This window comes from Gymnodraco acuticeps, unplaced genomic scaffold (assembly GCF_902827175.1).
Source record: "Gymnodraco acuticeps unplaced genomic scaffold, fGymAcu1.1, whole genome shotgun sequence".
Taxonomy (NCBI): Eukaryota; Metazoa; Chordata; class Actinopteri; order Perciformes; family Bathydraconidae; genus Gymnodraco; species Gymnodraco acuticeps.
The window spans coordinates 33700-61605 of record NW_022991713.1 but is presented as its reverse complement, the minus strand read 5'-3'; the positions used below and the strand labels follow the sequence as shown (position 1 = coordinate 61605).

At 40.1% G+C, this 27906-nt stretch overlaps 1 protein-coding gene across 1 annotated transcript in view; it reads right to left on the bottom strand.

The window, feature by feature from the left end:
- pigg (phosphatidylinositol glycan anchor biosynthesis class G) overlaps nt 1-27906 on the bottom strand; it is a 70309-nt gene that overhangs the window by 9099 nt on the left and 33304 nt on the right. Inside the window, exons 6-7 of the mRNA XM_034198953.1 lie at nt 20269-20460; nt 4324-4633 (exon numbers count right to left, since the gene is read on the bottom strand). Coding sequence (XP_034054844.1) covers nt 4324-4633; nt 20269-20460 — 502 coding nt within the window. The remainder of the gene's footprint in view (nt 1-4323; nt 4634-20268; nt 20461-27906) is intronic.

Here is a 27906-nt window from a genome sequence, read left to right as displayed (position 1 = left end):
CAGCCATAATGTTATTGTTCCCATTCTGTGACCGGTCAACACTAGGTCACAGATGGTCTGTTGTTGTGGGTGCACTGGGACACTTCCTTCTTTGTTGTTTGTGGACTCCAAGGTATGACATCTTCGAGGCCATAAGTGACGGACGCAAGTGACTCAGTGTGCCCAACTGTTTAAACTATCTTATCAAAATATGTTGATTACTCTCTGTGAAACCAGTTAAATGGGCTAACGAGAGAGAGGCGCTCCAGAATTGACGTGGCAACCCACCCGTGCAGTCTCACCGTGACTGCTGTGACTTGTGATGTGAACTCTCCGGCCGTAACTCCAAATAAATCATCAGTGTTTGACATCAAAGCTCCTGCTCTACCGTGTCTCCTTCCTGAGTCGGTGACTCCCACTGCATTGCTACACAGAAGTTTCCCTTACACTTACAAAGTGGTCCCTAATCAATCTCTGAAAGTCCTCTGATTGGATGATTGAGGCCTGTTGAGATGCTTCTTTGATATAAGATGAAAGTCGTTAAGTAGAGAAATATTTTCAGTATTAAGGGAGAGCGTGTGTGAATTCAGGTTATTGAAATCAAACACGTTCTGTTCAGACAGATCTGTCAACCTGAGCCGCAGAGCAGCAGCTGTGAAAACACTGTCATGGCTGAGAACATTGAAATTGGTTCATTTACAGTATTTCATTTTGACAGTGTTTTATACTTAGCAAATTCAATTTGCGATTTTACATCTAAAATCCACTCCGTGCAGGCATATTTACAGGAAGAAAAAACTGGGAATCAGTGGAGATCAAGGACGTCTTTCTTGTTCATTTGGAAAGCAGTGATGATCCATGAGCAGCAACACTTCAAATAGTTCTTTATTTTCCTTCTGTGCACAACACTTTGATCACACAGGAAGATATCTTAACAGCTGGCTTCATTTTCTACAAACGGTGAATATCAGAGAGCAGGTTGGGCTGCATATGGACATTTTCTACCAGCTTTCTTGCTAAAATCCTGCTGTGATCGTTAATATATATATACAAATATGACACTTGTGGAAAAGCAGTACTGCCTGAAAAGTTGTATTATTGAGATTCAGACTGAAGTGATTATTTAAAAGTCATTCATTAACCTTAAAAATGTCTTGCCAGAAATGTCCTCAGTGATTTGAATTTGGAACCTGGAAGTTCAGCTTTGATTTGGAGCTTTAAAGACATCTTTGTGATGATTCATATTTGATACAGACGGTTGCTCAGTTGTTTCTGATTTCATAACCACGATGCGACTTGTGCTTACTCATGTGGCAACACAAAGTCATTGGTGAAGGATAAACACCTCCTTTCTGTTTTACTGACCATCTGGTTTTGGGACGGGGACGTATTCACAGACAAGCCACAGCCAGATCTGACACATCCATCACTTGATTTGATCACGACAGCTCAATGCAGACGGGCAAAACTTCTACGGTGAGACCGTTCAACTTTTTTTGGTGTCTGCATCTGAGGTTACTTGGAATATTTCCCAAAATCCTGTTTTTGGCTGCCAGACAAGGCTCTCTGCCAATATTTAATAAAACACAGCAGCAGAAGCAACTAAAGCCGTTTTCAGACAAGGGAACCTTTTCCGAGTTCTAAAAATAGTTAATAGTCGAAAAACAGGAGTCAAAAGAGTGGTGCAGTGATGACTTATTTACGAAGGGGCCGACCTGGAAGTTGGCATCGCCAGGGTTCCCTCAACGACAAGTAATGGGATTCTTCCATTGGAGTTTGGATTATTGCAGAAAATAAGATCTGTTGAAAACACATGTTTATGATACCTACGTGTTTTCTTCAGCTTGATTATTTTTCTCATGTTAACACCAATTGTATGCTTTTTGAAGCTTGAATGCATCCGCTAACATTAGGCTATAAACAAACTACATGGCGGTCGCATGACTTTACATCAACAATTCTTCAATAAAAGGTAGATAATGTTGGGTTGGGCATGATGGGGTTTATCAGCGTCATTTAGACACTTCTTAGGCATGGCCGTTGAAAACACAGAGAAGCTCCTGACATTCACCAGTGGGGTATTTACTGACTTTTTGGGTCACAGATTTTTATTTTTGTTAACCACAGACCATATTTCAGGCATCTAGCTTAAAACACATTAAAAACTGTTGATTTCGAGACAAGAAGTGGTGAAATGCTAACTCAAATTTGGATTTTAGGATTTATTCATGCACCACTCTTTGCAGCAATAAAAACCACCTTTTATAAAAAAAAAGATATTAGCATTGTTAACAAAAGAAAACACAAACAAGTACAAACGTACAAACGTAAAAAAGGATCAACAGCGATGTTTGAAAAGTTCAGTTTTCATGAGCTAACAACCAGTGAGCTTTAGAACGAGCGAGAGGTGCTGCTCAGCTAGCTAAACCAGTTAGCGGAAATCCCACCAACAGCTGATTCAAACTGAAATAAACCAAAGCTTACTGATAATGACTGAGCTTGTTTTGGTCTGAATGATTGTAGCAGAGTTGTTTATTCTTTGCAGTTTTAGTAAAAAAGCTAAAAGAGCTAGCTGGAACGTAGCAAACCCCTCAGCTTACCCCACTTTACAGTCCCCCCCCCATTGAGTGGTTCCTCCCTTGACACCTTATGTTTGACTCTTCTAATTTCCTACTGCGCTGATAAATTAGGAACAGGAGCTCAGTGATCAGTTCTAATTGCTGTGTTATTATTCAACATAATTTGATTGTTCTACATGACACCAGTTTTTCTTTGGGAGCTGCACATTTTAATCACATGTGGCAGCTTTACAGATCCATTATGGTTACAGGCAGCTCCGGTATTACTCAAAGGTCTGTAATTACATGCCTGGGCGCCGGGCTGAAAATTGTCTGGTGGCATTCTACTCCCGAGCCCATCACAGTATTAATTACCCAAGAGGTGATGAGTGTTATTAAAATGTTAGCAATTTGGAAGTTCATTGTTGACAGAAATACAGATCTGATAACCAAATATTGGTGAAGTTCAAAAGACAGGTACCATATCTGCCTTTAAGGAACTCATTGCTCATGTTACGTTTTTACAGGAAACAATTAGTCCAGCTGGCTGTCATCCCAGTGCTGCATGAAAGTAATATCATTTACACAGAAGCACTTTCACTGCCCCGAACTGCACCTAATGCTGTTTCCAACACTTTATCAGTGGCGATAGCTTCTCTAAATGTTGCTACACTCTGTGTCAGAGAGCTAAATTAGATGTCTCTTACAATCAGACTAAAAAAAACCTACTTACTGATTTGTTGTCCCCTGAACTCTCTTTTGTAAATATAGGTCATTTGGGCCTTCTGCACTTATGGAGTCAGCACCAATAGGTATCACACTTTGTGAAGTGGTTGTAGCTTGTACACTGTTAATGGTTGGGTGATTGATTTTTAAGGGGAACACTAGTTTTAAGATTTACTGCAGCGAACATTTGACTGGTCTGGACTTTAATCAAATTTGAGAGGAGGTGGTAAGGGTTTGGAATTTACCACCTAACATTTAGAAGAAAATAAATCATTACAGTTACTTTGATTGAAACAAAATAATCAGTTTTAAAGTTAAAAAGTCAAACATTTGGGGATTACAGACGTTGGCCATGCCAATGGTGCGATCACATGCTTCTCCAATGGTCCCATTTCCTGAGTTGAAAAGTAATTGTTCTGACTTCAGGGTGTTCATAACCTTTAAATTATGATGTGGAAACAATTCTATAAAACATATAAGCTGTAATTTATTGCTCTGATTGTTTAAACAAAACGTTGCTGGCTATTTCCACTTAAATGTTTAGTTTGAGGAGGATTATGCGCTCATTTTGCTAAATATTGCAACATCACATACATGCAGAACAAATGCACCATCTCTCAATGCTAACTAAACTAAAATATGATATATTAAATTAAATATAATTTTTTGCGCACATGCTAAACCCCTCCACTGTAGATAGGTCAGTAGTATTTGTTTTGTAATCCAGCTGATTAACAAACAAACGGACAAACCAAGCCAAAAACATTGCCTCCATGATAAAGGTAATGAGAGCAAAGATATACCAAAACAAGCGATAAACTAAAGTGGGAAGTGGGTAATGTGTGTGTGTGTGTTGGCGGGGGTAATTTCTCACCCACTATTAGAAAGTATACAGTATACTGTAAATAAGTAATTTGTGGAGAAATACTGCTTTTGAAAAAAAAAAGAGAGAGATTTTGATGCTGTTATCCCGATTTATATACATGGAGTTTATTTGACTTGATAAACCGCCCGCAAACAGCTAAGCTCTGCTATCACTGACATCATTATGGTTGCTCACCTGAAAGTAAAAGAAGGCCTGTCCGAACCAGTAGTGCATGATGGTAGTTTGTGCCGCGTCGTAGTGGAGTTTCTTCCAGATGAACTGGGCCATGAGCGTCTGGATCAACAGGCAGCAGCAGAGGACCGGCAGGTTGTGAGCACGAAACAACAGCGTCACCAACAAGACCAAGCCACTGTAAATCTCCCATAATCCCCTGCTCTTCAACCTGGCATCTGATGTGATGATCTGGGACCGCAGCAGGTCTTTGGTGCCCGTGAAGAGGATGCCCAAGATGAAGACGTACACAAAGCGCGCCTCCATTGTTCCCCTAAAAGAGAAGGATCACACACGGTGTCACTTTTTGCATTTAAGCCGCTATTGATTTTTTTCTCTACAAAACTCCAAGTTCAATATTCAAGTAATTATGCTAAGTGCCTCTCGGAGAGGGGCTCTGGCAGCCTTGCTGTACCTGCCCATGCATTTAGCAATTAAAAGCAGACAGATTTAGTTTTTTGGACATGAGGAAAATAATTGAATTCAGACTTTATATACGGGAGGACAACAGGAAGAGATGCTTCTTATCAAATACAAGGTGAAAACTAAAAAGATGAAAAACAAGAGAACAAAATGAAGCTAATCAACACAAACAAAACAGCAATCTTAATACATCAAATGCACTAAAGCATAAAGCCTTCAAAAGCGTTGAAAACAAGACAGCAGGTCTGCATAAATTGTCTCCGATGCTGATATTGAAGAAAACGTTGATTAATGAGCAAATATGACGGCATCAGTTATAATGCTGTAAAAGCTCAAAACAATACTTTTCATTTCTTATCTTTAATGATTAGAGACTGTTTTGGACAATACACACCCAATTTCTCTATAGTCTAACAAACACTATCTCTGGTTCCTGCATATTCAGACTCTTTGTTATTATAGCATTTTAATTAATTTCATATCCTTGTCTCTTGCTGAACAAGTTATATTTCTGTAACTCATAACCCATCTTTCATTCAGTATGCAGCGTGTCGATGTAACATTCATAATTAAAGGTATGAGACTGGAAGACAGAGTGAATGGCCCGAGGAAAACAGACTCTCCCACACATCACTCTGTCTGTTGTACGTTTGCCATCGTTATGCTATTATGCTATTGCTGTTCGTGCTATTCATATATTTCTAGTGCATTTAAGGTCATATTGCTTTTTTACAACTGTTCCTGAGAGCAAAGTTCTCTTTCTTTGTATCACAAGTTGTAAATAGAAAGGACAACAGCCAAGACTACTCCGTAATGCCACAACATGTTTAAACCAGCTGATTTGTAATGCTTAACACTTTATATTATATCCACCATGACAAGGTTGCGGCAACAGTACGTCTGCTTTCCTTTCTAGATATTATACCCTCCCAAGGATAAAGGTTACTGTCCCTTTCATTTAGCGTTAGACAACACAAGAGTTATTGTTTACAGGAGTTGTGAATATTACAAACTTCTTTCAATTATAGGTACAATTCTGACCCAAATCAGACATTCAACTCTTTTTATCGGTAAAAAGAGTTTCTCCGCTGGCGTTGCCATTGTGTTTCTATGGAGGAAGCCACCTTCGGCATTGCACAACGCCCGGCATGTTTGCCGAGCTCTGCCCTTAAAGTTTAAGTTATTTCATTTTTGACCACGTTTACTGCTTACCTTTTGACGCCTACCAATCAGATGACAGACATTAGTAGCACAGAAGGTATAGAAACAAATCTTAACATGCTTACAGCTGGAAGACTCTGCACCCAACTGCACAGTGAGCAAAGAGTAAAGTGTGTATCATGTGAATGAGATTTAGGCCCAATTCCAAACAGAGCCCTACCCACAGAGGGTCCACTAATGAAGTGCTGTTCCAAACCAATCAGTGGGGACTGGGAGTGGGTTATGGAGCCCTTATTTTCACGTGATATACAGTGTATCCGTGTCTAGTCTAAACGGTACTTCATATTTATAGGGACTGCTGTAAAGCCAACCAGGTAATACACATCAGATCTGGAAACAAAAAGAAACTCAAAAAAAAAGAAATGTCACTAAAGTTTTTTGGGGGTTTTATCATCATTATTATTGAATATTTGTTGTCAGATATGATGATGATTTGAAACCATTGTTTCATTCAGCGGAGAGTGAGACTACAGATGGAGTTCAATGCTTCACGGAGTAGGAGTGTGTGGGGGTCGGTTTGGAATTTGGCCTTTTTTTTTTACAGTTGGCTTGTCCCACTTCAGTTTGTTAAATTTGAAAATGATTGTCTTTCTGATATCAGAAAACTGTGCTTGTTTTCTTAGCTCTGGTTGGTTACATGCACAATTGTTTCTCTATGACTCAACCTCTTTTGCCCCACACATTTAACAGGAAACAGGATGTCCTATCTTTAATAGTTTGACGGATGATCAGTAAGCTACATAAGCTTTAAATTCACGTCAGCGAGATTGAATGCAGACTTAACGATGGCTAAGGCCCATAATGACTGCCCTGTAAATCTGAGTCTAAAAGCTGAAGCTACTACAAGGTTAAACAAGGCTCTTCTTCTAAAAGGCTTACTCGACAAAAAATCATTTTCCAACCATCAATAATTGATATGCTCAAAAAGGTCCCAAATTGAAGCTTTAAAGGAAAAGTGCTTTCGATTGTGTGGGCATTACATTTAGTTCAATTTACATTTCAGGCATTCAGCTTTTTCTTTAATTCACATAAACTTCAATAAAAATACTTTTTCATCCTTAAAGGTGGGGTAGGTAATTTTGGAGGAACCAGCTCGAGTGCGCTAGAATTTGAAAATACACAACCGGAAAAAATCTGCCACTTCCTTAGAGCCCCTCCTCCAACACACACGAACGCGCACATGACCAATGAGGGCAGGAGATAAGTTTGTGCACAGATGGAAGGCTGACAGGCAGGTAGACCATCCAGTTACTTTAGCCGGGCCGGCTCAGATGATTGGTCGTGCTTTTTACAGTGCTACGGCTTCCACAGATTAATTTTTTGTATGTATTTATTGTCAAAGCATTTAATATATTCATTGCTATCGGAATGTTAAGAGTATTCCATGGATTATAACAAAAAGTGTTTCTGAAATAAATGATATACCCCACCTTTAATATCTACATTTTAATTAACTTACATTCATTAATATATGTCCAAAATGGAGGAATAATTGAATTAGGCCTTAAAAAACAGAAAATAAAAGAGTGGTAGGAGCTACAGTGATAAGTGGTTTTATTCCATTTCAGTACAAATGAAGAAGGAAAGAGAGCATTAAGAGCTAATGACGTTTGGGAAATCAATGCTTCTTTAAAGGAATTACAGCCTGAGGAAACTGACACTTTTAATTATATTCTTAGCAAACATGAAGAGATTAACCCAGTCATTAAGAATACACCATTTTATATTACTTGTACCTATTGATCCCAGTACCCCTCATCATTATTTAAAGTAGCTTCTGGTCATATTTCCAAACTACAAGGGCTCAAAAGCTTTTAGAAAATCTTTTCCTTCACAATCATAACATTGCAAACACCCTTCTTCTCAAGAGAGCGCTGACACGAGGTGAAGGGACGCTGCAGCAGAATGAAGTCAAAGCTGAAAAGTACGACAGGATAATAGCTGACCCTGAAGGAGTTGAGCAAGTATTGGACATGTATTATTAATCAGTGTGTTTTGTGGAAACCTGTTCCAGCGTAGGAAAGGAGCAGAGTAATATGTTCCATACAGCACTATTCTTTATTATTCACAACTCCCCGAACAATGTGGCAGGGATTGTATTCATCATTATTTGATGCAAAGGAAAAAAGGAAAATCCTGGCCTGGATTTGATTGTATGCGAGGACAGTGATGGATTTCAGCTGCCGGGCTTAGTTGTTAACTTCTGTGGGAAAAAACGGCTTTATGTTTGTGTTTACAAAAAGTACCATGCCTTTTCTTAAAGAGGACATTTCACATCTGATTTGTATTTAGTGTCCCTATTGTGATATGTTGAAATGCTTTAATGTTCAAAAAGTGCTTTATTTGCCTCATACTGCCTGCGCTTCAGGTTGGATGGCCGGCTCTGTTGTGATTGGTCAACTGCTTAGAAATGTCCCGCCCCTTAGCCTATCACGTACAGTGTGTTGGTGCGCTAGCCAATAGAAGTGCGGGTTTTTACGCAGTGATGTCACTAAGTTACGGAAGTTAACAATGGAGTCAGGGGGGGGGGGAGTGTGTGGGAGAGAAACTCCCTCTGGAGGGAACTTTGGGATTTTAATCTTTGCAGACCATTTACATACACAAAAACCTAAATAACACACTACAGGAAATGGAAAAACCCCAAAAGAATAATAGGGCCTCTTTAATACCATGCTTCCCACAAAGAAAGCAGGAACCAACAGAAAGGAATCTTGTTGCTTTGACAAATTCTGACGCAGAAATCCCTCTTCCATCTCTGAGCTATCAAGGCTATTTGCTGTTAACGCCATTTCCCCAATTGCAGCCCCACCAAAGTGGCGGCAGTTATTTCAAGTGTCTCCTGATTGTAGTTTACCAAACAGCACAGCTTTGCACCATTACATTCCTAAACGTTTCATGTCATACTTAAATGAGTCATTCAGCTAAAAGGGGGATTACGTAATCCATTTTCCAAACAAGTGAAGATGGCACTATGCAAAACATTTTGGATCTTCAGTCTAGAGGGAGATTAAGTTCCAGGCTACAGAAGGTGTAATTGTAAAGTCATTATTAAACAACAAACCTCTTCAGAAACAATTGGCCATTTTCTATATAGGAGTTTGTAAAAGTCGTTTTCCTTTAGCATTCTGCTGTTCAGACCACCGAGCAAACACCAAGGTCGCAGCAGTCTTATTCCAGAACAATAACAAAGAAGAGGCCAAAGTTGTCGAGATGATAATAGTGTTCAGCTGTGTCTCCAGCAGAGCACATTTATCACCAAGAACAATGGATAAGAGTTCGTTTTGTTTTGTTGAGATTGCATGTGGTCATGAGAATTTGAGCCTCGAAACATTACTACTGTCAGATTAATTAAACAAGGCGGGTCATTAAACATTCATTAAAGCAGATTCAGTAATGCAGTCATTAATCAACGGATCAAAGTATATCCAGTCAGGTACATTGTGTCAGAGAATAATTCTCCCTTACTCCTAAGATATTTAACTTTTCTGCCTGTTGACGTTTTATGACCAACCCTGACTCTGTTATCTCAGTTTATGACTGGTCAACTCTCAGTCACAGAGCCTAAGAGTCAGGCAAGTGATTCAGTGTCTCCAGATGTTGGGATATCTCCAGTGATCCCAGCTGTTTAGTGTATCTCCCCAAATATGTTGTTTATTCTCTCTGAACTAGTTAAAAGGGCTATCGAGAGAGAGAGGCTGGGCAGAATTGATGTGGTAACCCACCCGTGCAGTCAGAACCTCTTGCTGCTGTGACTTGTGATGTGAAATTCTCCGGCCGATACTTGTAATAAAACCACCAGTGTTTGACAGCTCCAACTCTCCTCGTGTCTCTCTGAGTCCTGAGGCTCCATTGCTGCAGAAGTTTCCCTTACACATTGAAAATCACTATACCTTAAGAATATGTACGAAACAGCATTACTCTCAAGCTGACTTACTCTAGTGTTGCTTTCATACCTTACACTTTATCATGACTTTATTTAAAGGACGGTAAAGGTTGTATGATGTGCTGTATGTTTCTGTATGTCCTTTTGTTGTTCTGTTGTTTAAGTTGTTATGTCTTCATGTGGAACCTACTGCTGCAGGTCTCCCTTGAAAAAGAGATCATTGATCTCAATGGGATTTCACCTGGATAAATAAAGCTTTTGAATTGAATTGAACCAGGCAATGCATTATGCAGCGCACCCTTATCACAGTATAAATCATAAGCCAGCACCCCAATAGGTATCCAGTATAATTACAACAATGCATTCTTGATTCCACATCACTGTCTACTGGGTGATTCTATTTTATGTTTCATGATATTTGATAGATCCTAGCTAATTTTTGTAATATTAATGTGGAATTGAATGAATAGATGTCAAATTCATGGATTTTGTCTGTTTAGAACATGGCAAAAAGTGTGACTATGTGCATATGAAATGGTAAATAAAGTCTGAACAAATAATAACTATATTTCCATATAGTTTACTTTATTTCCCATAATTTTCCACCCTGAACATTATCGGAATTTTGCAATCCTATGCACCAGCTCCTTATGAGGAATGGGGTCCTACATAAACATAAGATATCAAGTTATTCTACATTGATCTGCATGTTATCTTCTCACTGGTTTGACCTAAGTAGAAATGAAATTGGAAAAAAATAATGTCACAAGTTTTTAAATTATTAAACTTTTCATAAACTTGAACTTTGATTGGTGTTTATTAAGTCATAAATATGACATGTTATTGAGGGAAATGTCAGCTTTTTGTTCTCAGGACTTCTTTAGCCTCAGGGAATCCCCCACCTTGCTCTGTGAGAAAACTCGATCTGTTGAATCAATCTGATCTTGTTTGCTGCAGTTTGTGATGTTCATAGTAGCAGTGGACAGAAAACTGTAGCCTGTCAAGCTGTGGTACAGAGGAGCTGCCTGGATTCTATGTTACCTTGGAAACAAGCGTTGGTGTTCCAGCGAGTCAATAAGAAAAGGTAAGACTACGACCAATCCTCTCAACATGTTTGCTATATCCCCTTTATCAATCACCTGCATCGGGCCAACACTTACAGTAAATCAGCCAAAACAAGTCATTCACTGCCAGAGGAAGCTTTGCAGCAGACGCCTGAGGATGAGGAGGGACAGCCCACTTTGTCTGAGCCCTGGTCTTTCTATGGGATAAATCTAGGCATTTCAAAGTCGAAACTATTAAAATGCCACTGGGACAAAGTGCCAGACTTTGAAACAATGGTTACCAACAAAACGGCTAGTTCCACTACAAACCACTGGATCAATATGGGAGCATTTGGCAGACTGAATTACATTACATTACATTACATGTCACTTGTTAGACGCTTTTATCCAAAGCGACTTACATACTCAATACTGTGGACAATCCCCACAGGAGCAATTCGGGGTGAAGTGTCTTGCCCAGGGACACAACGACATGCTGACTGCAGTGGGGTTTGAACCTGTGCTCCCCTGATCCCAACACCAACGTAATAGTCCACTGTGCCACACGCCCCCCCAAAATTCATGAAAATGTCATCTCACAAGTGCTACATTCTTATCCAAGTGCTCTGATTAATAAATGTATTCTTTGATTCTGAAAAAGTAACATTATATGTATGTTATTAAGCCTTTCGAGGCCATTGCTAAGATGCTGTGCAACTTAGTCTACATCCTGATTTATTCACACACACTGAGAAAATGGATTGAAACTTTTTTTTACTTTATTAAAAAAAAAGAAATGTTTACACTATTTATAGGCTGATATTTACAACAAAACAGGCTTCACTCTATGTCATTATTTGTTGTGGTTACTACTAAGTAATTTCATGTGGACTTAGACATCCAGCACCCCATATAGCAGTGGTTCTCAAACTTTTTCCGTCAGGCCCCACTTTGGAGGAGAAAAAAAAGTCGGGCCCCCCCAACACAAATAATCACGTATTGGGCCAATTTAACATTTATTCAAATACATCAACATGAACATTCCTTTGCTAGAACAGTGATAATAAAACAATGCTCCATAAGTCTGTGTGCTCAAAAATTGTGCAATCCCTTTGCTAGAACAATAAGTTATAATACTTTGCCACTTTGCAATCTGTGCAAAAAGATGAAAAGAAAGAAAATGCTGATATTTGGCAAAAAAGTGTGTCTTATCACAGCATTAGTGGCTGCAATGAGCCTGTTTGGCACTGCACATTTCTTCAAAACGCGGCTGCAGGCTCAGTGGTGGCGCCAGAGATTTCTTTTGGGGGTGCTGTGGGGTAGCTTGACGTTTCATAGAGGGTGCTCAAACATTTAGGGTTTCCCATTAATGTACCGGTTGCTACAGTGACATTTTCTACTGCAACACTCCCCACACGCACACACAGTGCACCCACGACTGTTACAATGAAGGCTCGATAATCAGCTCACGGCATATAGGTGTAAGCAGGGGTAAAGTACTATTTTTGTGGGGAGTGTACATAACATAGGGGGGTCCGGGGGCAAGCTCCCCCGGGAAGATTTTGTTTAAATATTGTAGTTAAAAGCATCAATCTGGTGCACTTTGAGAGCAAAATGAAGAGATCTATAGACAGGGCTGCACATAACTGGTGCGCAGGTGCGCATGCGCACCTTCGCCATAAAAAGAGCACCGGGTCATTTGAAAAACAACATTGAGAGAGAGAGAGGAGAGAGAGAAAGGAGAAGAGAAAAGAGAGGAGAGAGAAGAGGGAAGAGGGAAGAGAGGAGAGAGAGAAAGATATTTGCGAGTTGCATATGAACTCAGGGTCGGGGTCGAAAATCGGGAGGGTTGGCAAGTATGGTTATAGATGTTCGCCTAGGGCGCCAGATCTGTGAAGGCGCTGCGCTGGCAGCTCTGGGAGGGAAAAAAACATTTTTGACCATTGGTGCTCATCCTAATTTTCGGCCTTGATGTAACAATATTCATAATTAAGTAAATGTAACACCGTTTTCACCCCGGTTACACGTTTCATTTGATGGGCTCTGTAAGTGATGAAAATGGGGGATGTTGGCTTATCTGGCGCCCGCAGCTCACAGCCAAAGTGCGAGTGAGCGAGGGAGAGAGGGAGGGTGCACCGCCCGGTACCGGCGCTGTTGTTATTAGAATCTGGTGCTAGCTGCTCTAACGGATATAAGAAGAAGATGTTTCTACAATGATGTGGAGGGAGAGTCCTCTCCAGTCAGACTGAGAGGCTGATAACTACAGCTCAGTGAGGTAAAGGACTGAGTGTTTAGATAGCTCACTTTAGTCTAAGTTATCTCAGTGGGTCTCAAATGTTTTGATCACAATTTATGTAAACACATATTTCCAAGGCTCTCCTTTATAATTATTGGGATAAACAGGTTTGAAATCATTCCAATGTATACTATAGGACAGTAACCAAAAATATCCTTTAAAACTGGAAAGATAAAAAAAAATGCATAAATAAATAAATGTTAAGGTAAAATAAGATATGAATGAACAACATAAATAAAATAAGTTACATTCATTTGTTATTGGCTATGGTAGGTTATTGGTTATGTTCACATACTTATTTGATTACATCCACTTGTCTAAGATGACAACAGAGACTTTCGACCCAAAACCAGCTGTTGACTTGTGGATGCAAGCAGCTAATCGCAGACTCAACCAGAGAGGAAGTAGTAGGCCTACATCATCAGCTACCATGTCTGACAGAGAGGAAGACAGTGAGGAGAACAGTCAGGAGGGACAGCTTGTAGGATTACTGGTCGTGCTAATGTTGTCTTGTGTTCACCTCTGCATGTGTGTTCTGTGTTCACCTCTGCATGTGTGTTCTGTGTTCACCTCTGCATGTGTGTTCTGTGTTCACCTCTGCATGTGTGTTCTGTGTTCACCTCTGCATGTGTGTTTTGTGTTCACCTCTGCATGTGTGTTCAGCGCCGTGTGTCCGGCAAATAAAGTCAAGACCCCTCAAAAGTTACGGTTTATTTCACTTTAAGGATGAGCACCAAGCAACATCTCCAGGTGCTCCTTTGAGAACCAGGGCAAAAAAGTTATGTGCACCTCTGTCTATAGATACCTCTCAACACCCATATGAAACAGAACTGTAAAAAAGATTTACTTTTTCTTTATGGTATTTTACAAATCACTCCCCTTTTAGACTCTATTCTTGTTTTACTGTCATAGTATTTCATAACTGTTTTTCATTTATTCTCTTATTTTTTATACCTATAATGATCGTATAAACGTGTGCCTCGGAAATAATTGTTTACATTAATCGTGACCAAACCGTTTGAGACACACTGAGATAATCTAAACACTGAGAGAGTCCTTTACCTCACTGAGCTGAGGTTATCTGAGCCTCTCAGTCTGAGCCTCTCCCTCCACCTTGTTGTTGAAAAATCTCCTTATATCCGTTAGTGTAGCTAGCTAGCACCAGATGCTAACAACAACAATCTCCGGTACCGGTGTGCACTCTCTCTCAGTCACGCACGCACACAAACTGGCTTGTTCCACACACACACAGAGCCGAGCTTGAATGAAACACAGAGACCCAGACGTACTTGTACTGTACTGTAGAATATTATTTTCGAATCAATCATTTTTCAAATTATGAATTCCACACATAAAAATAAAAAAGACATACATTTCTTGGGGGTGCTATGCAGGCTTGGATTTTCGTCATTTTAGGGGCAAGGCCATTTGTCCTTTGGTGTCACACGTTTTTTCAGGGCGGAAAGGCCACATGCCAGGGCACAAAGGCCATTGAGGGAAACATTTGGATTTGGAGCTTACAAATAAATAAACTTTCTTATAAGAAAAACACACGAATGACATGGAAAACAAATCACTTTTTTTATAACAATAATATCAACCATTATATCATCCTATAGGCCTATGCCTCCTTAGTATTACCGTGTATAAAATGAAATAGTTTACTTTGATTAATTAGTGTTTGGTATGTTTTCCATCTACTACTTCTCCCATTCACAAATCCGAAATCAAATCACAAATTATATTAATATGTAACAAATAGATTCCATTTCAGAGCAGAAGAAACAGCTCATTCGTGTGTGTGTATACCACAGACTGTCTGTGTCATGTCTGTCTTTAGGACGTTGGTGTGAGATTGGACGGAGCAGCTACAACGTTAGTTTAGCCTGATCGATCCGATCTCCATTCAGAAAACATGCATTTTAAAAGGTTTTTCGCCTGCCGTCTTGTCTGCACACTTGTCAAAGCATGGTTTTTACTAACCGTTACCAGTATTTAGTTAATTCGGCATAATTTTGAAACGTGTATTACAATTAAATCCCGGTAAAATAGGTTAAGTTTGTCGTAGTTGGTTTCCACCACAGTATTTACATGGATATAAGCCCCGCCCCCTCTCCAGCGCGCCCTGTGACAGGAGTAAACACAGCTGACAGCCGCGGTGAAACAGGGTGAAACTCCAGCGGTTAGAGCAATGCGAATATTCGCATCGTGTCCGTTGTGAACGCAGCATAATGCAGTTCAGAAACCACTGTTCTGATGCTTTTAAAGCAACTTCAAGATTTTAACAGTGTGAGGGGCCCAAAGGCCATGGTGGCCGTAGGACGTACAATTATTTGTGGGGCATAACGGCCAGACCGAGGGGCTACGACGGCCATGGCCGTCATGGCCTCCATGAAAATCCCACCCTGGTGCTATGGCTATCTCAGGGGGACCTGCAGCACCCGCTAGCGCCCCCCTGATGCCGCTTATTGACCTTCCATCCTCAAAATGTACATTACACACCTGTATCCTACAGCGCCCTCATAGGTTTCTAAGGTTTCTAAGTGTAACTTCCGCCGGTCATGCCGACGTGATAACAATTTTGTTTAAAAAAAAAAAGGTCCTCCTGGTCTCTGGCGCCCCCGTCATGCCTCTGCGCCCCCCACTTTGAGAAACACTTCCAAAAGATCAACACTTGCTATAGTGCTGGCAGTGTGATTATGTCTAGTGTTTTTAGCTTTATGTTAGATTACAAATAAATAAGCTTTTTTCTATATTAAAGAAAGATAAAGTACACACTAAAGCTCTATTATGAACAATGCTTAACATCAGCAGAGAATAAGGATTTGTTAAATGTTACCAATAATATTTTCAACAAACACAGAATTGCCTTTGAAACAGGGTTATAAAATAGTTTACCTCTTGGGTAATAAAACTGAGAGATGAATTCGGTGTGTGAGTCTGTGTCTGTCTGCGTGTGTGTATGGCAGGGGTTCACAGGTGTTTTGAGACGAGTTTGAATACATTTCCATTTTTAAGCGAGATCGGTATGCATGAATATTTTTAAATTGGGAACCTGCACAACAGTGGCTGTCTAGATAAAGTAGTACATGATAAAATGGGTCATGTTTTGTGCAGGTGTGAAGCACGTGCACACACAGAGATGAAAACAGACGTTTGCGTTGCCTCTTGTGGCTTTATGTTTGGTAGAATATATGCCATAAATGCAAAAGAAAGAGGACGGAGATGACAGAAACTTTGGCTCTGATGTATAAAGGCTTAGACAGACTTGGCCTTCAGCCAGATTCTTTGATGTCGAGCTATTTCCTTTTTGATCACTTGTTTAGAAAATGTGATTGGCTTCAGCCTTTCTCGTTACCTCAATTGCCTCTTTCGCCAAGATTGTTTTAAAATTGTTATTAATGCCAGGGTCATACTCTGTGATCCCCTCGATATTTAATATAAATAATGCGGGGTGCAGAACTTTGCTCTGTCAGTTCACTGGCTGTCTATTTTTAGGTTCATTTGTGATGATGCCATAAGGAAGGGTGTGTGTGAGAGAGAAGGAGAGAAACAGACACAGAGAGACAAACTGTATCCACAGTAACTCTTTGAACCGTTTAAAGGGAGCAGCGTTGGCGTTTCTCAACCCCATTAGCCATTTTGAAAGATGCAACATCGCAATTAGGCCGTTGGCACAAAGGGAAGGCGAGGAGGGAACCGGGGAGTTGTCAGGGGGCTTTACTCTGATAACAATTACAGAGAGAGTAACCCAGGAACAGCAGACTTTAACTCAACAAAGACACTGCTTTTAACATTTACATTATGTTGCGGAAGAAAAAACAAGGTATTGAAAAATGCAACATGTTTCTTTTTCATTCTAGAGAAAGAGAAAGTGCTCTTAATATTCTATCTAAATAAACTAATGGTAGAATGTTACGAAGTGCATCCACAAATACTGTATTTAAAGGGGCCCTCTAATGCTTTTTGGGGTTCTCCCTTTCCTGTAGTGTGTTATACAGTAGGTTTGTGTGCATGTGTATGGTCTGCAAAGGCTAAAATCCCTATGTTCCCTCCAGAGGGAGTTTCTCTCCCACACACTCCTCCCCTGCCTGAAACGCCTCCATTGGACTCCTTTATTTACACCTGGAACATAGTGACATCACTAGGTAACCCTAACCCTTCTATTGGCTAGCGCTCCAACACTTTGGGACATCACTAAGCGCTTAACCACAACAGAGCCGGCGAGCTTACCAATCAGAGCAGACTGGGCTCTGGTTTTAGACAGAGGGTGAAAAGAGGTGCTGCACTAAAGTGTTTTCATTATGCTTCTTTATACTACCCCACTACATTTTGTAAGCAAATGTTGGACTTTTTACTCCACTACATTTATTTGACACGTGAGGTAACTTTTCAGATTAGTAGCTAATACAAAAAACAAATCAACAAATAAATAAACATATAAGTAAGTATAGGCTGCAGTACACACCTTCATCAGTGTGCGTGAAAGCATCAATAATACTAATCCAGTATTTTAATATATTTCTGATTTGCCGTAACGCATTACGACTTAAGTAGCAGTACTTCTTCCACCACGGAAAAAAAACTTAAATTCGGCTACATTGTAGTTAACATAAGCCAAATCAAATAAATACAGTATATCCAGCCCATGAGAAATCATCAACATTCTTTGAATGAAATCAGCAAATGGACGCTAATCTACATTAAAGTATAAAAACAGATATAGCTTCTCCTCGCCAGGCAATCAGAGTACGGCGTCTGGGATGGACTGAATATCATTGTCATTGCCCAAGACTAAAAGTTTGTTTTTGCTAAGATATCTGGCAAGGAATTCACAGACTATGTCCAAAATACACCCTTGAGGTGGAGCGCCGTAATGATCAACTTGTTGAAGAAAAAGCTGAAGGACTGGGTCAACGGCAACCTTGTCAATCATGCAGTTCGTCAAAAGGAGCCAGGGTCCCTGCATGGCATTAGTCAGGTGTCTTTGAATGGGTGAGGGTGAGAGGTTGAGATTTTAATTAGCTAAGGAAGTAGGAGAGACTGCCAAGGAGAACAGGAAAGGTTAGGGAAGGCCAGGTACCGGTGGTAGATGAAGGAAGGTCAGGAAATCTAGACAGGAAGACTGTGTGCAGCCCAGCACACTCATTATTTTTCTGACGGGGGGTTAGTGGGAGATAACTCTGTGCCAAGCTACAGTCTGCAGAATGAAAAATTACCACACTTAGGAGCTGCAAGATTGTTGATTTCCCCTCTTTTCGGACAATTGCTAACAACAGCTATATATAGATTGCGCTAAAGGGTTCTGGGTACGCAGTCGAAGAGGCATCAATCTTCAAGGATAATCAAGCATTTTTCAAAGCCCACGTTAAACATGATTTTGCATTATTCATGGTGAGTTCAAGGACGCAACAGATTGTCTCAGGTGCACAAAAGGGGAGGGTTGTGCTACGCATGAACTGTTATATCATATGTCGGGTACAATGAATGTGATTATGAAACTTGTGTGTTTGATTGAATTTTGAGGGGCTGGGAGAGGAGATTCCTTCCCTCAGGTGTTCACAACAAGGGTTGCAGTGCTGCAGCAGCAGCTCGAAGGAATCCAAACTCCTCTCAGCATTTATATTTAAAAGATAGCAGGAGGAACTCAAGAGCAATATAGGAATTGAGATGAACAGGTTTATTTTCTCACAAAAAGCAACATCCTTATTACCAAGCAGTACAGCAGGTAGTTTAATGTCTAAATGTTAAAGCATTTTACATCATTACAAATGTGTTCAGTCTTCTAAGGGATATTCTTCAATTCTAACCCAGATCTGTCAAAGAATCGCTCAATTTAATATGACTTTTCCCCGCCTCACCTATAATATATTCATCGTGTTTACTATCCTAGTTCAGGGTGTTGACAGGCAGAGCATTTTGTAATGCTTTTTGTAGTGACATCCCTCTTTTTATTGGTGTACATTTTTGTACTTATTTATTTAAATTGTGTCTTAACATCTTATTCTATTTATTTGTTTTTTCTTACGTCTTCCTTTGTTTTACTGAGAGGGCTATCTGTCACTTTTGGATCACTATTTATTTTATTGTACTTTTTTATTATCGTACCTTTTTTACATCCTTGTATTCCTTGAATCATTATATTATGTTTTTATGTGTGAAAAAAGGTTCCAGCATTGACCTGAATAGAATTTCTCTCGATTTTAATTTGTAAGCTGCACTTAGTGAATTAAACGCGCTATACAAATAAAGTTGTTTAATTTTTATTAAAAAACAGAAAAGTGTTACTATAGAATGATACCAAAGACAGTCACTGAGGGTGAATAGGTAACTAAAGGACGTGCATTAAGACTTTAATACCTTCATCTGGATGGAAGCACTTAACCAAAGAGTTGGACTTTTAACACTTTGTTGTAACTTCTGAACAATGGAGAGCAAAGCATTGTTTTGTATTTTTGTCATGGGAACTAAACAAAAACAAATTATCAAGCCAAATAAAAAGCACATTTACAAGCTTTTATTTCAATATTTTACTATGTATTACCTTTTCACTATCTCTGCTCAATCTATGCTCTAATGAGCTGGCTTTGTTCTCAGTGTTGTGACTGAACGTGACTTTGTTTTCATCGCTTACAGACGACAGAAGGGGAGGGTGAGACTTGTGCTGGAGGAGACAAATAAAAAAGGTACCATTCTGTTTATACCACTGATACCAAGTGACAATTTAAATCAACCGTCATAGAGTGTGTCTCGCATTTTAGTGTAATTAATTTAATACACTGCCAGAATTTTTTATTCAGGACTTGCTGGTACACTAGGTCCGAGAGATTTACTGCTGTTAGATGTCAGGAAATAAAAAAAGCTGTCCAGCAGTTAATCATCACAGTTTAAGAGATGCGGGTGTTCGTCCCTAATGACACTTGCAGCACTGCAGCCTCCACGCTCACCGTGCTCTGTAAAACAACCCACTAACAGGGGACAGCAATTTGACGACTGCTACAGTGAATGAAATCGCAATCATAGGGGTTCACAAAAAAACTTACTTGGATGTAGTTCGGCCCGAGTGTTGCCAGGGAAACAAGACGTTGCCAACAGCTGCTCGGTAGCTGTAGACACCCAAAAGTCCGAGGGCGAGGGCAACCTTGGAAACCCATGAGCATCGTCTTTGAACCAGGAGGTAGATAAAAACCAAACAGAAAGCAGCCAGCAGGGAGAGAACGGTCCGGTGTTCAGAGCTGGAAAACATAACAAAGAAGCAGACAGGTGTGGGGTGAAGAAAAGGCTGCAGTCTGATATGGAGTTCATTTAAAGCACCATTTATGTGACCTTTTAACCCTAAAATAATAACTTTTAAATAATTGTAATGTTACCAAGAACATTGGTGTCTCTGTCAGTCCCACTTTAGGCCCTGAATCAAAGTGATGTGCAAAAATGAGTGGTATGTAGCGCGTTAGCCTGTCGAATATCCGAGTTGTAATTAATCCACTTAATTGAGTTAATAGCAACAAAAGTGACTAACTGGTATGATAATATTTTGTTAAAGGGGGCACTATTTTGCAAATGTTCAGGTTCATATTTGTATTTTGTGACTCTAGTGTCTCCATGCTTTAATGTTCAAAAAGCTCTTTATTTCTCTCATACTGTCTGTGCTGCAGCACCTCTTTTCACCCTCTGTCTGAAACCAGAGCCCAGTCTGCTCTGATTGGTTAGCTGGCTGGCTCTGTTGTGATTGGTCAACCGCTTAGAGATGTCGCGCCCCTTAGACTAGATCACGTAATGTATTGGAGTGCTAGCCAATAGAAGCGCATTCTTTACATAGTGATGTCACTATGTCGCGGAAGTAAACACAGGCTAAACTGAATGTGTGTCAGGCGGACAATTTACATGCGCAAAAACCTAAAAAACATGCATACTATAACGTGTGGCGGATACACTTAAACTTTAATGTGCAAAAGTATAAAAAACTTTTACATTTAAAAAATGTCTGAATAACCCTTCTCGACAACTTTTTGCAAAATGTAACTTCTATGTCATTCAGGTGATGTTTTCTAACTATCCCTCTGATACTCTCCTATTGCTCTGCCTTGGTTCTCAAACATTTACAGTTTCCTGATAGACAGAAAAGTGTTCTTGTTGCTAAAGTAACGCTAACTGCTGCTATCTCAGTTTGCCCTGCTGCCAGGACTGCTTTCTTTGATCACCTGGGGAATGTAGGTGTTTACACAGCTAGCACACAAGCTTTGAATGCTGGGAGGAGAAGATTTCCAGGCCTTGGGCAATGGGGAATGCTGGCAAGGAGCAAGTGAGAGCTTCACACATTAAAAAGCTGTAAGGCAGATGCAGGGAAGGCCTTTTTGCTGTTGCACTATTAAGAAGGTTAGCTGGTTTGCTATATCTTGTGTTTTTGCACTTGCTTCATGTTTAGCTGTGCTAGCTAAGGAATTTGCTTGAAAAATTGCACGTATAACGTTACAGCTGTCTGTAGTTACAACAGTCCGTAGTTACAACAGTAGTGTTTCAATGAAGAGCACAACATCGGAGGAAAATGAAACATGCTGTTGCTTTACAACACATAAACAGTTCATGTTGTATCTATTTTGACACCAAAATCAAATAAGCAAAAATTCATCAGGTTATTTGATCAATCAAAGAAGAAAGAGCAACACTTGAAGCACCGTAGACTTTGAGCAACAGAGAACATTTTGATGAGATGAAACACAGCCAGTCATATCCTCAAGGAGTAGTTTAAACTTTAAAGAGGCATAGAACTCCAATTGTTCACTGGATTTCAGGCAATAGTATGTAGTATGAAATTACACTTCCACTGAGCACACACAGGTAATAAGACCTCAAAGGGCATATATCAGAGTTGAAAAGAAGCTGTGTATTTGGACGTTCTGTGGATCAGACAGGATGAGGCGTAACACTACCTAGATCTCATTATCCGAGCAACAGGCAGCAAGAAAGGGCAACGCTGGACAGGGAAAAGGTCAGAATCAACATCTCTATTCCACAATGCATGTTGAAGAACAAACCATAATCCCCTGCCCCATTCTGTTGACGGAATATTAATGGCTCTGAAACAGTCGGTTTTACTGAGAAATCACCCCGTTTTTCTACAGACCAAGCAATCACAGAAAGCTATTTTCCCTCCTTGAATTTTCAAAAAATAAATGCTACTGTAAGTGGATGGTCCTGTCAGCTTCTCAGCCAGAAAAACACCCTTTAAAATGTTTCAGTGTCAGGAGCAAAGACTTGTATAACGTGAACACCTTACACCTTTCTAAATGTCACTGAATGATCACTAAATTGTTCAGGGACTTATTTTGCAGTCAAGTGTAATTTCCTAGAATATTTCACTCAACCAGCCCCATGAAGTATTTCCTATATTTCCCATAATGGCCTTCAATTCTCACCACAGAACAGGAGTGAACTTGTGTAGGTGGAAAGCCAAAAAGGATTGTTACCTGATTGTGTTCCAGTCTACTGAGGCTTCTTTGTCCTTGGACAAATTGGTCGCTTTTTCTTACAATGAATGTATGTCTGTGAGACTGCTGAATGGTCGTACTTAAAATAGTAAAAGAAGCCTATTATCTTGGATTTTCTGTAGCTGTGTTGAAAAGTCCTTCTTATATTTTTCTGTCACCTATATGTTCCCACCTATCCGCATGAAAAAGGCTAATAATTCTGCCTTGTCTTATGGGTTTTATGTCCAATATACTTCAAGATAAGCGTCTGAACACTAATATAATCACTCTATAAATCCAGCTCTTTTGTGTTGTTTAAAGGGAACTCCATTACTTTAAAGGTACTAAAGAGAAATAGAGAAACAAACCACTCGATATTTTTGCTATTCATAGAGTGTGTCTTTTCCCTGGGGATCATCTCAGTAATTACATAGCTGCCAAGAGTAATTCAAAATCAGCCAGGTAGCTGCTGCTGTTAACACTATTCTTTCTGCTTTGCTGCCTCCTCAAAACATCCAACTTTTACAAGCCAACTTAGCTTGCCAGCTGTGTAGCACTGTTAAACTAGTTTGGTTCAATAAGCCTAGCTAACAGAACCTAATCTATGCTCTCTAATTAAATCCATTTTTAACACATTTGAACTTTACCATATATTCAAACAACACTTGGAAAACTGGATTTAATAACTCCTCCTCACAAATAGAAATAGATTTCTAATACAAACATCTCTTTATACTTAAATATTTTATATTATACTTTCATGATTGTCTTATGCTTCCGTTCTGTGACGTAGTCTTCAGTGAAATTAAGAATGTCCTTTTTTAATGTCCTCAATTCGATCATTAATCCTTGTGATGCTTCTCCAATTGTGCCATCAACTACTCTCTGCGATACATTTCTTAAATTTGTTATCGAAAAAGTATCTGCTCTTAGGCTAGCCTATACTAGTGCTACCCCAGATCCTGCTCCCTTTCTGTGCCCTGCTGTCCTCGACCATTTTGAGCCTGTATCCCTCTCTTCTCTCTCGGAAGTAGTCAAGCACCTGCGGCCGACAAACTGCACCTTAGACAGCATTCCCTCTCGCTTCCTTTGAGATGTTTTTGAATCAGTTGGAGCAAGTGTTTTATTGCTTGTAAAGTAAACACTTCTCTTAGCTCAGGATGTGTCCCAGCTGCCTTCAAACATGCCGTGGTTAAGCCACTACTTAAAAAGAAAAATCTCGATCCCTCCATTCTCGCAAATTTCAGGCCCATCTCCCAGCTACCCTTTTTATCTAAAGCCCTGGAGCGAGTAGTCTACGCCCAGTTGCAGTCATTTTTAACCACGCATGGTATCCATGCAAAATTTCAGTCTGGCTTTAAACCTATGCACAGTACTGCCCTTTTAAGAGTTTTTAATGATCTGCTCTTAGCCGCCGATTCAGGTAGCCCAGCTGTTTTGGTGCTGTTAGATTTAACTGCTGCCTTTGACACTGTGGATCATAGTATCCTGTTGTCACGGCTTGAACAGTCCGCAGGCATTACAGGCTCTGCCCTTGCATGGTTCAGGTCTTACCTGACGGACCGTAGCTTCTCAGTGCAGTTAGGTGTCTTCTCCTCTGCCAAAGCCCCTCTTACCTGTGGGGTTCCCCAAGGCTCGATTCTGGGCCCCATCCTTTTTCTATTGTACATACTGCCCCTAGGTTCAATTATCACAAAACATAATATCCCCTTCCATTGTTACGCTGATGATGTACAGATATCTCTGCCTCTCAATCAAAATGCCAACTCATTACAGCAGTTGAAGGACTGCTTAACAGAGATTAAATCCTGGCTGAGTCAAAACTTCCTCACCCTTAATGAGAGTATTTTTCTTTGGACCCCAACCAACAGTCTCCCCGGTTGATATTCTGGGCTCCCTCAATAAAAATATCCTCCCCTCTGTTATGAACCTTGGAGTGACCTTCAACAGCGCCTTTAAATTTGATAAGCAGGTTAGCACTGTAGTCAAGACCTGCTTTTTCAAAATACGACTATTGGCTAAGACCAAGTCATTTTTATCTTTTAAAGACCTAGGTTATTAACGCCTTTGTTACCTCGAGACTGGATTACTGCAATGCTCTGTATGTGGGTATGGATCAGGCCTCAATTAGACGCCTCCAGCTAGTTCAGAATGCAGCTGCACGTCTTCTCACTGGCCATAAAAAGCGCGACCATATCACCCCAATTCTGGCTTCATTGCACTGGCTTCCAGTTCGGTTCAGAATAGATTTTAAACTCCTTTTATTTATTTTTAAAGCCCTAAATGGGCTGGCTCCTGCCTATATAGCCGAACTCCTCCATCGCTACACCCCAGGCAGAGCCTTAAGGTCGGCTGATCAGCTGTTGTTGATAGTGCCTAAGACCAGGCATCGAGCTTTCGCAGCGGCTGGCCCTAGGCTCTGGAATACTTTGCCCCTCCATGTGAGGTCGGCCCAGACCCTGGGGGGTTTTAAATCAACACTTAAAACTCACTTTTTCTCTCTGGCTTTTGTTTAATTATCTATTTATTTATTCATTTATTTTAATATTTATAACATAACATAGGATTTCATAAAGTATTTTTTAAATAGTTTATACATTATTCAAATATAGGAATAGTAGATAGGATTACTTAAAATATAGTACCTTATATTTCATCTTTTTTTTCCCTTTAGACCAGGGGTGGGGAACCTTTTTCCTCTCAAGGGCCATTTCAATTTTTCCAACATCCTCCGAGGGCCGTACAAATTATTGTCCTCTGCTTAAAAATACTAAAATCACAGCCCATTCATTCGGCCTTTCTTTCATGCTGTGCAAAGAAAAAGCAACCTCTCAATCCAGATATCTTGCCATGACTCACGCATGCATGCACGTGCACGGTGTGGCATGACCACCAAAACAGAAAGATTTGGACACAAGATGTGTGCAAATGTATTTAGTTTCCTGTCCATGTGGACATGATTTAAGTGGGGGGGGGACTTAATCTCCTCTAGGGGGGTCCAGGGGGCATGCTCCCCCAGGAAGATTATTTTTTAAATGTTGAAGTTAAAAGCATCAATCTGGTGCACTTTGAGAGCAAAATTAGGAGATCTATGGACACATCTCTCAACACCCATATGAAACAGAACTGTCAACTGATTTCTTTTTCTTTATGGATATTTTACAAATCACTCCCCTTTCAAACTGTATTCTTGTTTATTAATAACAATATGACTTTACTGTCATATAGTATTTTATACCTGTTTACTTTATTCTCTTATTTTTTTATAACTATAATGATCATATAAAGATGTGCATTTACCTCACTGGTTGGAGAAAAAGCTTCTTATATTCGTTAGCATAGCGAGCTAACCAGATGCTAATAACAACAAAGTTATTGACTGTCTGTATGATCAGTATGACGGATGAACAGATCGCCACTGGGCTTTCAACTAAGACACAGCCACGCAAAAACTGCGGCATGTGTACGGCTCCTCATGGGTACTGCAATTTTTGGAAGTGCCGGAGCCGCGTTCTGGTGCTCTCCGTCAGAACTACACCCCTGTCAGACGAGACATATACCACGTGATGACACGTTAGGCTCGTGTTGTATTCAAGGACCCTGACCATGGCTAGGAAAAACAGGGACTCGCTTGTTTAATTATTTTGCGGTCTAGATTTCTTTAATTTTTTTCTTTATTGCGTGTGTTTATATATTGTCTCGCGGGCCGTATACGGCCCGGGGGCCGCAGGTTCCCCACCCCTGCTTTAGACCCTTGCGATTTATTCTTACAAATCCTTACCCTTACCCACCCCCCATTTTCCCTCTGCTGGTCTATGGCCTTGTAAAGGGTAACGGGGTACAGAGTCGCTTAGATAAGCGGGGGAGTGCATCTGACGAAGAGATAGGTTGTTGTGCTCCCTATCTCGGTTTCTTATCCTATATCTAATAGAACTGCTCGGGTCTTGATAGATTGAGTGGGGAAGTTCATGAGATCTTTCTAGAGGGTTATCAAGAATAACTTTTATCCAATGACCTTTTCCCTCTCTGTCTGTGTCTGTGTATTCTCTTGTTCCGATTAACCCAGCCAAATCTTTTTTCTTGTTGTGTATCTATATCTACGCCGGGATCCGGAGTCGAGGCTGATCCTCTTGCTGTAGTCCTGTGTCTTGGATCCTCTATCCTGAGTTCTGGATTAAGTCGTGGACTTCGGGTCGTGGCTGAACTTGTCTCTGCGGTCCTGTCTTGATGGCTTCCACAGGATTGTAGCTGACATCCTCGTGGATTCATCTTCTTATTACAGACACATGCATTTCCTAACATTCGGTCTATATCAGGGGTGCCCAACCTTTTTTGAACCGAGAGCTACTTTTAAAGTTGCCAGTCTGCCGAGATCTACCAGTCCAAATAGAGAGGCGTAGCCATTACTGACAGCCTACTACCAGGTAAATACACACTTCTACTTGTATAAAACTGACCTTTGTACGATTAATACTTCATAAAATACTGCAGATCCTTTATCTTACCTCTTTCTAATCTACACACATACAAGTATTTAACTGAAGCTACACAACAGTGTTGTTGATACAGAGTTGGAGTTTATTCACACGTCACTACAGTGGGTAATGTTTTCAAGAAACATTGAACAGTGCTGCCACATATGACACAGGGAAAAAATAAAAGACTCTGAACCCTTTCTTTGCCATTATATAAAAATAGTGTTGCTACAAAAGTATAAATTAGGCTTACAGATCTGAAGCTACACAGGAATCTGCTGCCAAAGTGCAATAAAAAAGACTTTTTTTTTTAATATAATCAAACCCTTTTCTTGTTGCATTTTAGTAGAGTATAAAAATAAATGCCTTTAAAATAGGATGCAAGCAACACTAGTTTCTTAACCTGAATTGATAATAGACTATAATCACTTTAAGTTTGCATTCTTATACCATTTTGTACAATAATTATAATGAATAAGTTCAAACAAACTAAAACTTACAGCAGATTAATAACCGTATCTAACTTGAGTTTTTATTATATCAAAAACCTGTTGAAATGCTACTGTTATTTTTACTGTCCCCCAAAAGCGCGTCGGCAGCCTCCAGGAATGCTTCTTTCACAACTTCGCCGTCTTAGAAAGACTTCATGTGTTTCTCAAGAACGTGACTGACACGATAAGATGCTCTGGTAGCAGCCTTGCTCTTGTTGTTGGGCCTGGTGAAAATGGACTGCTGTGCA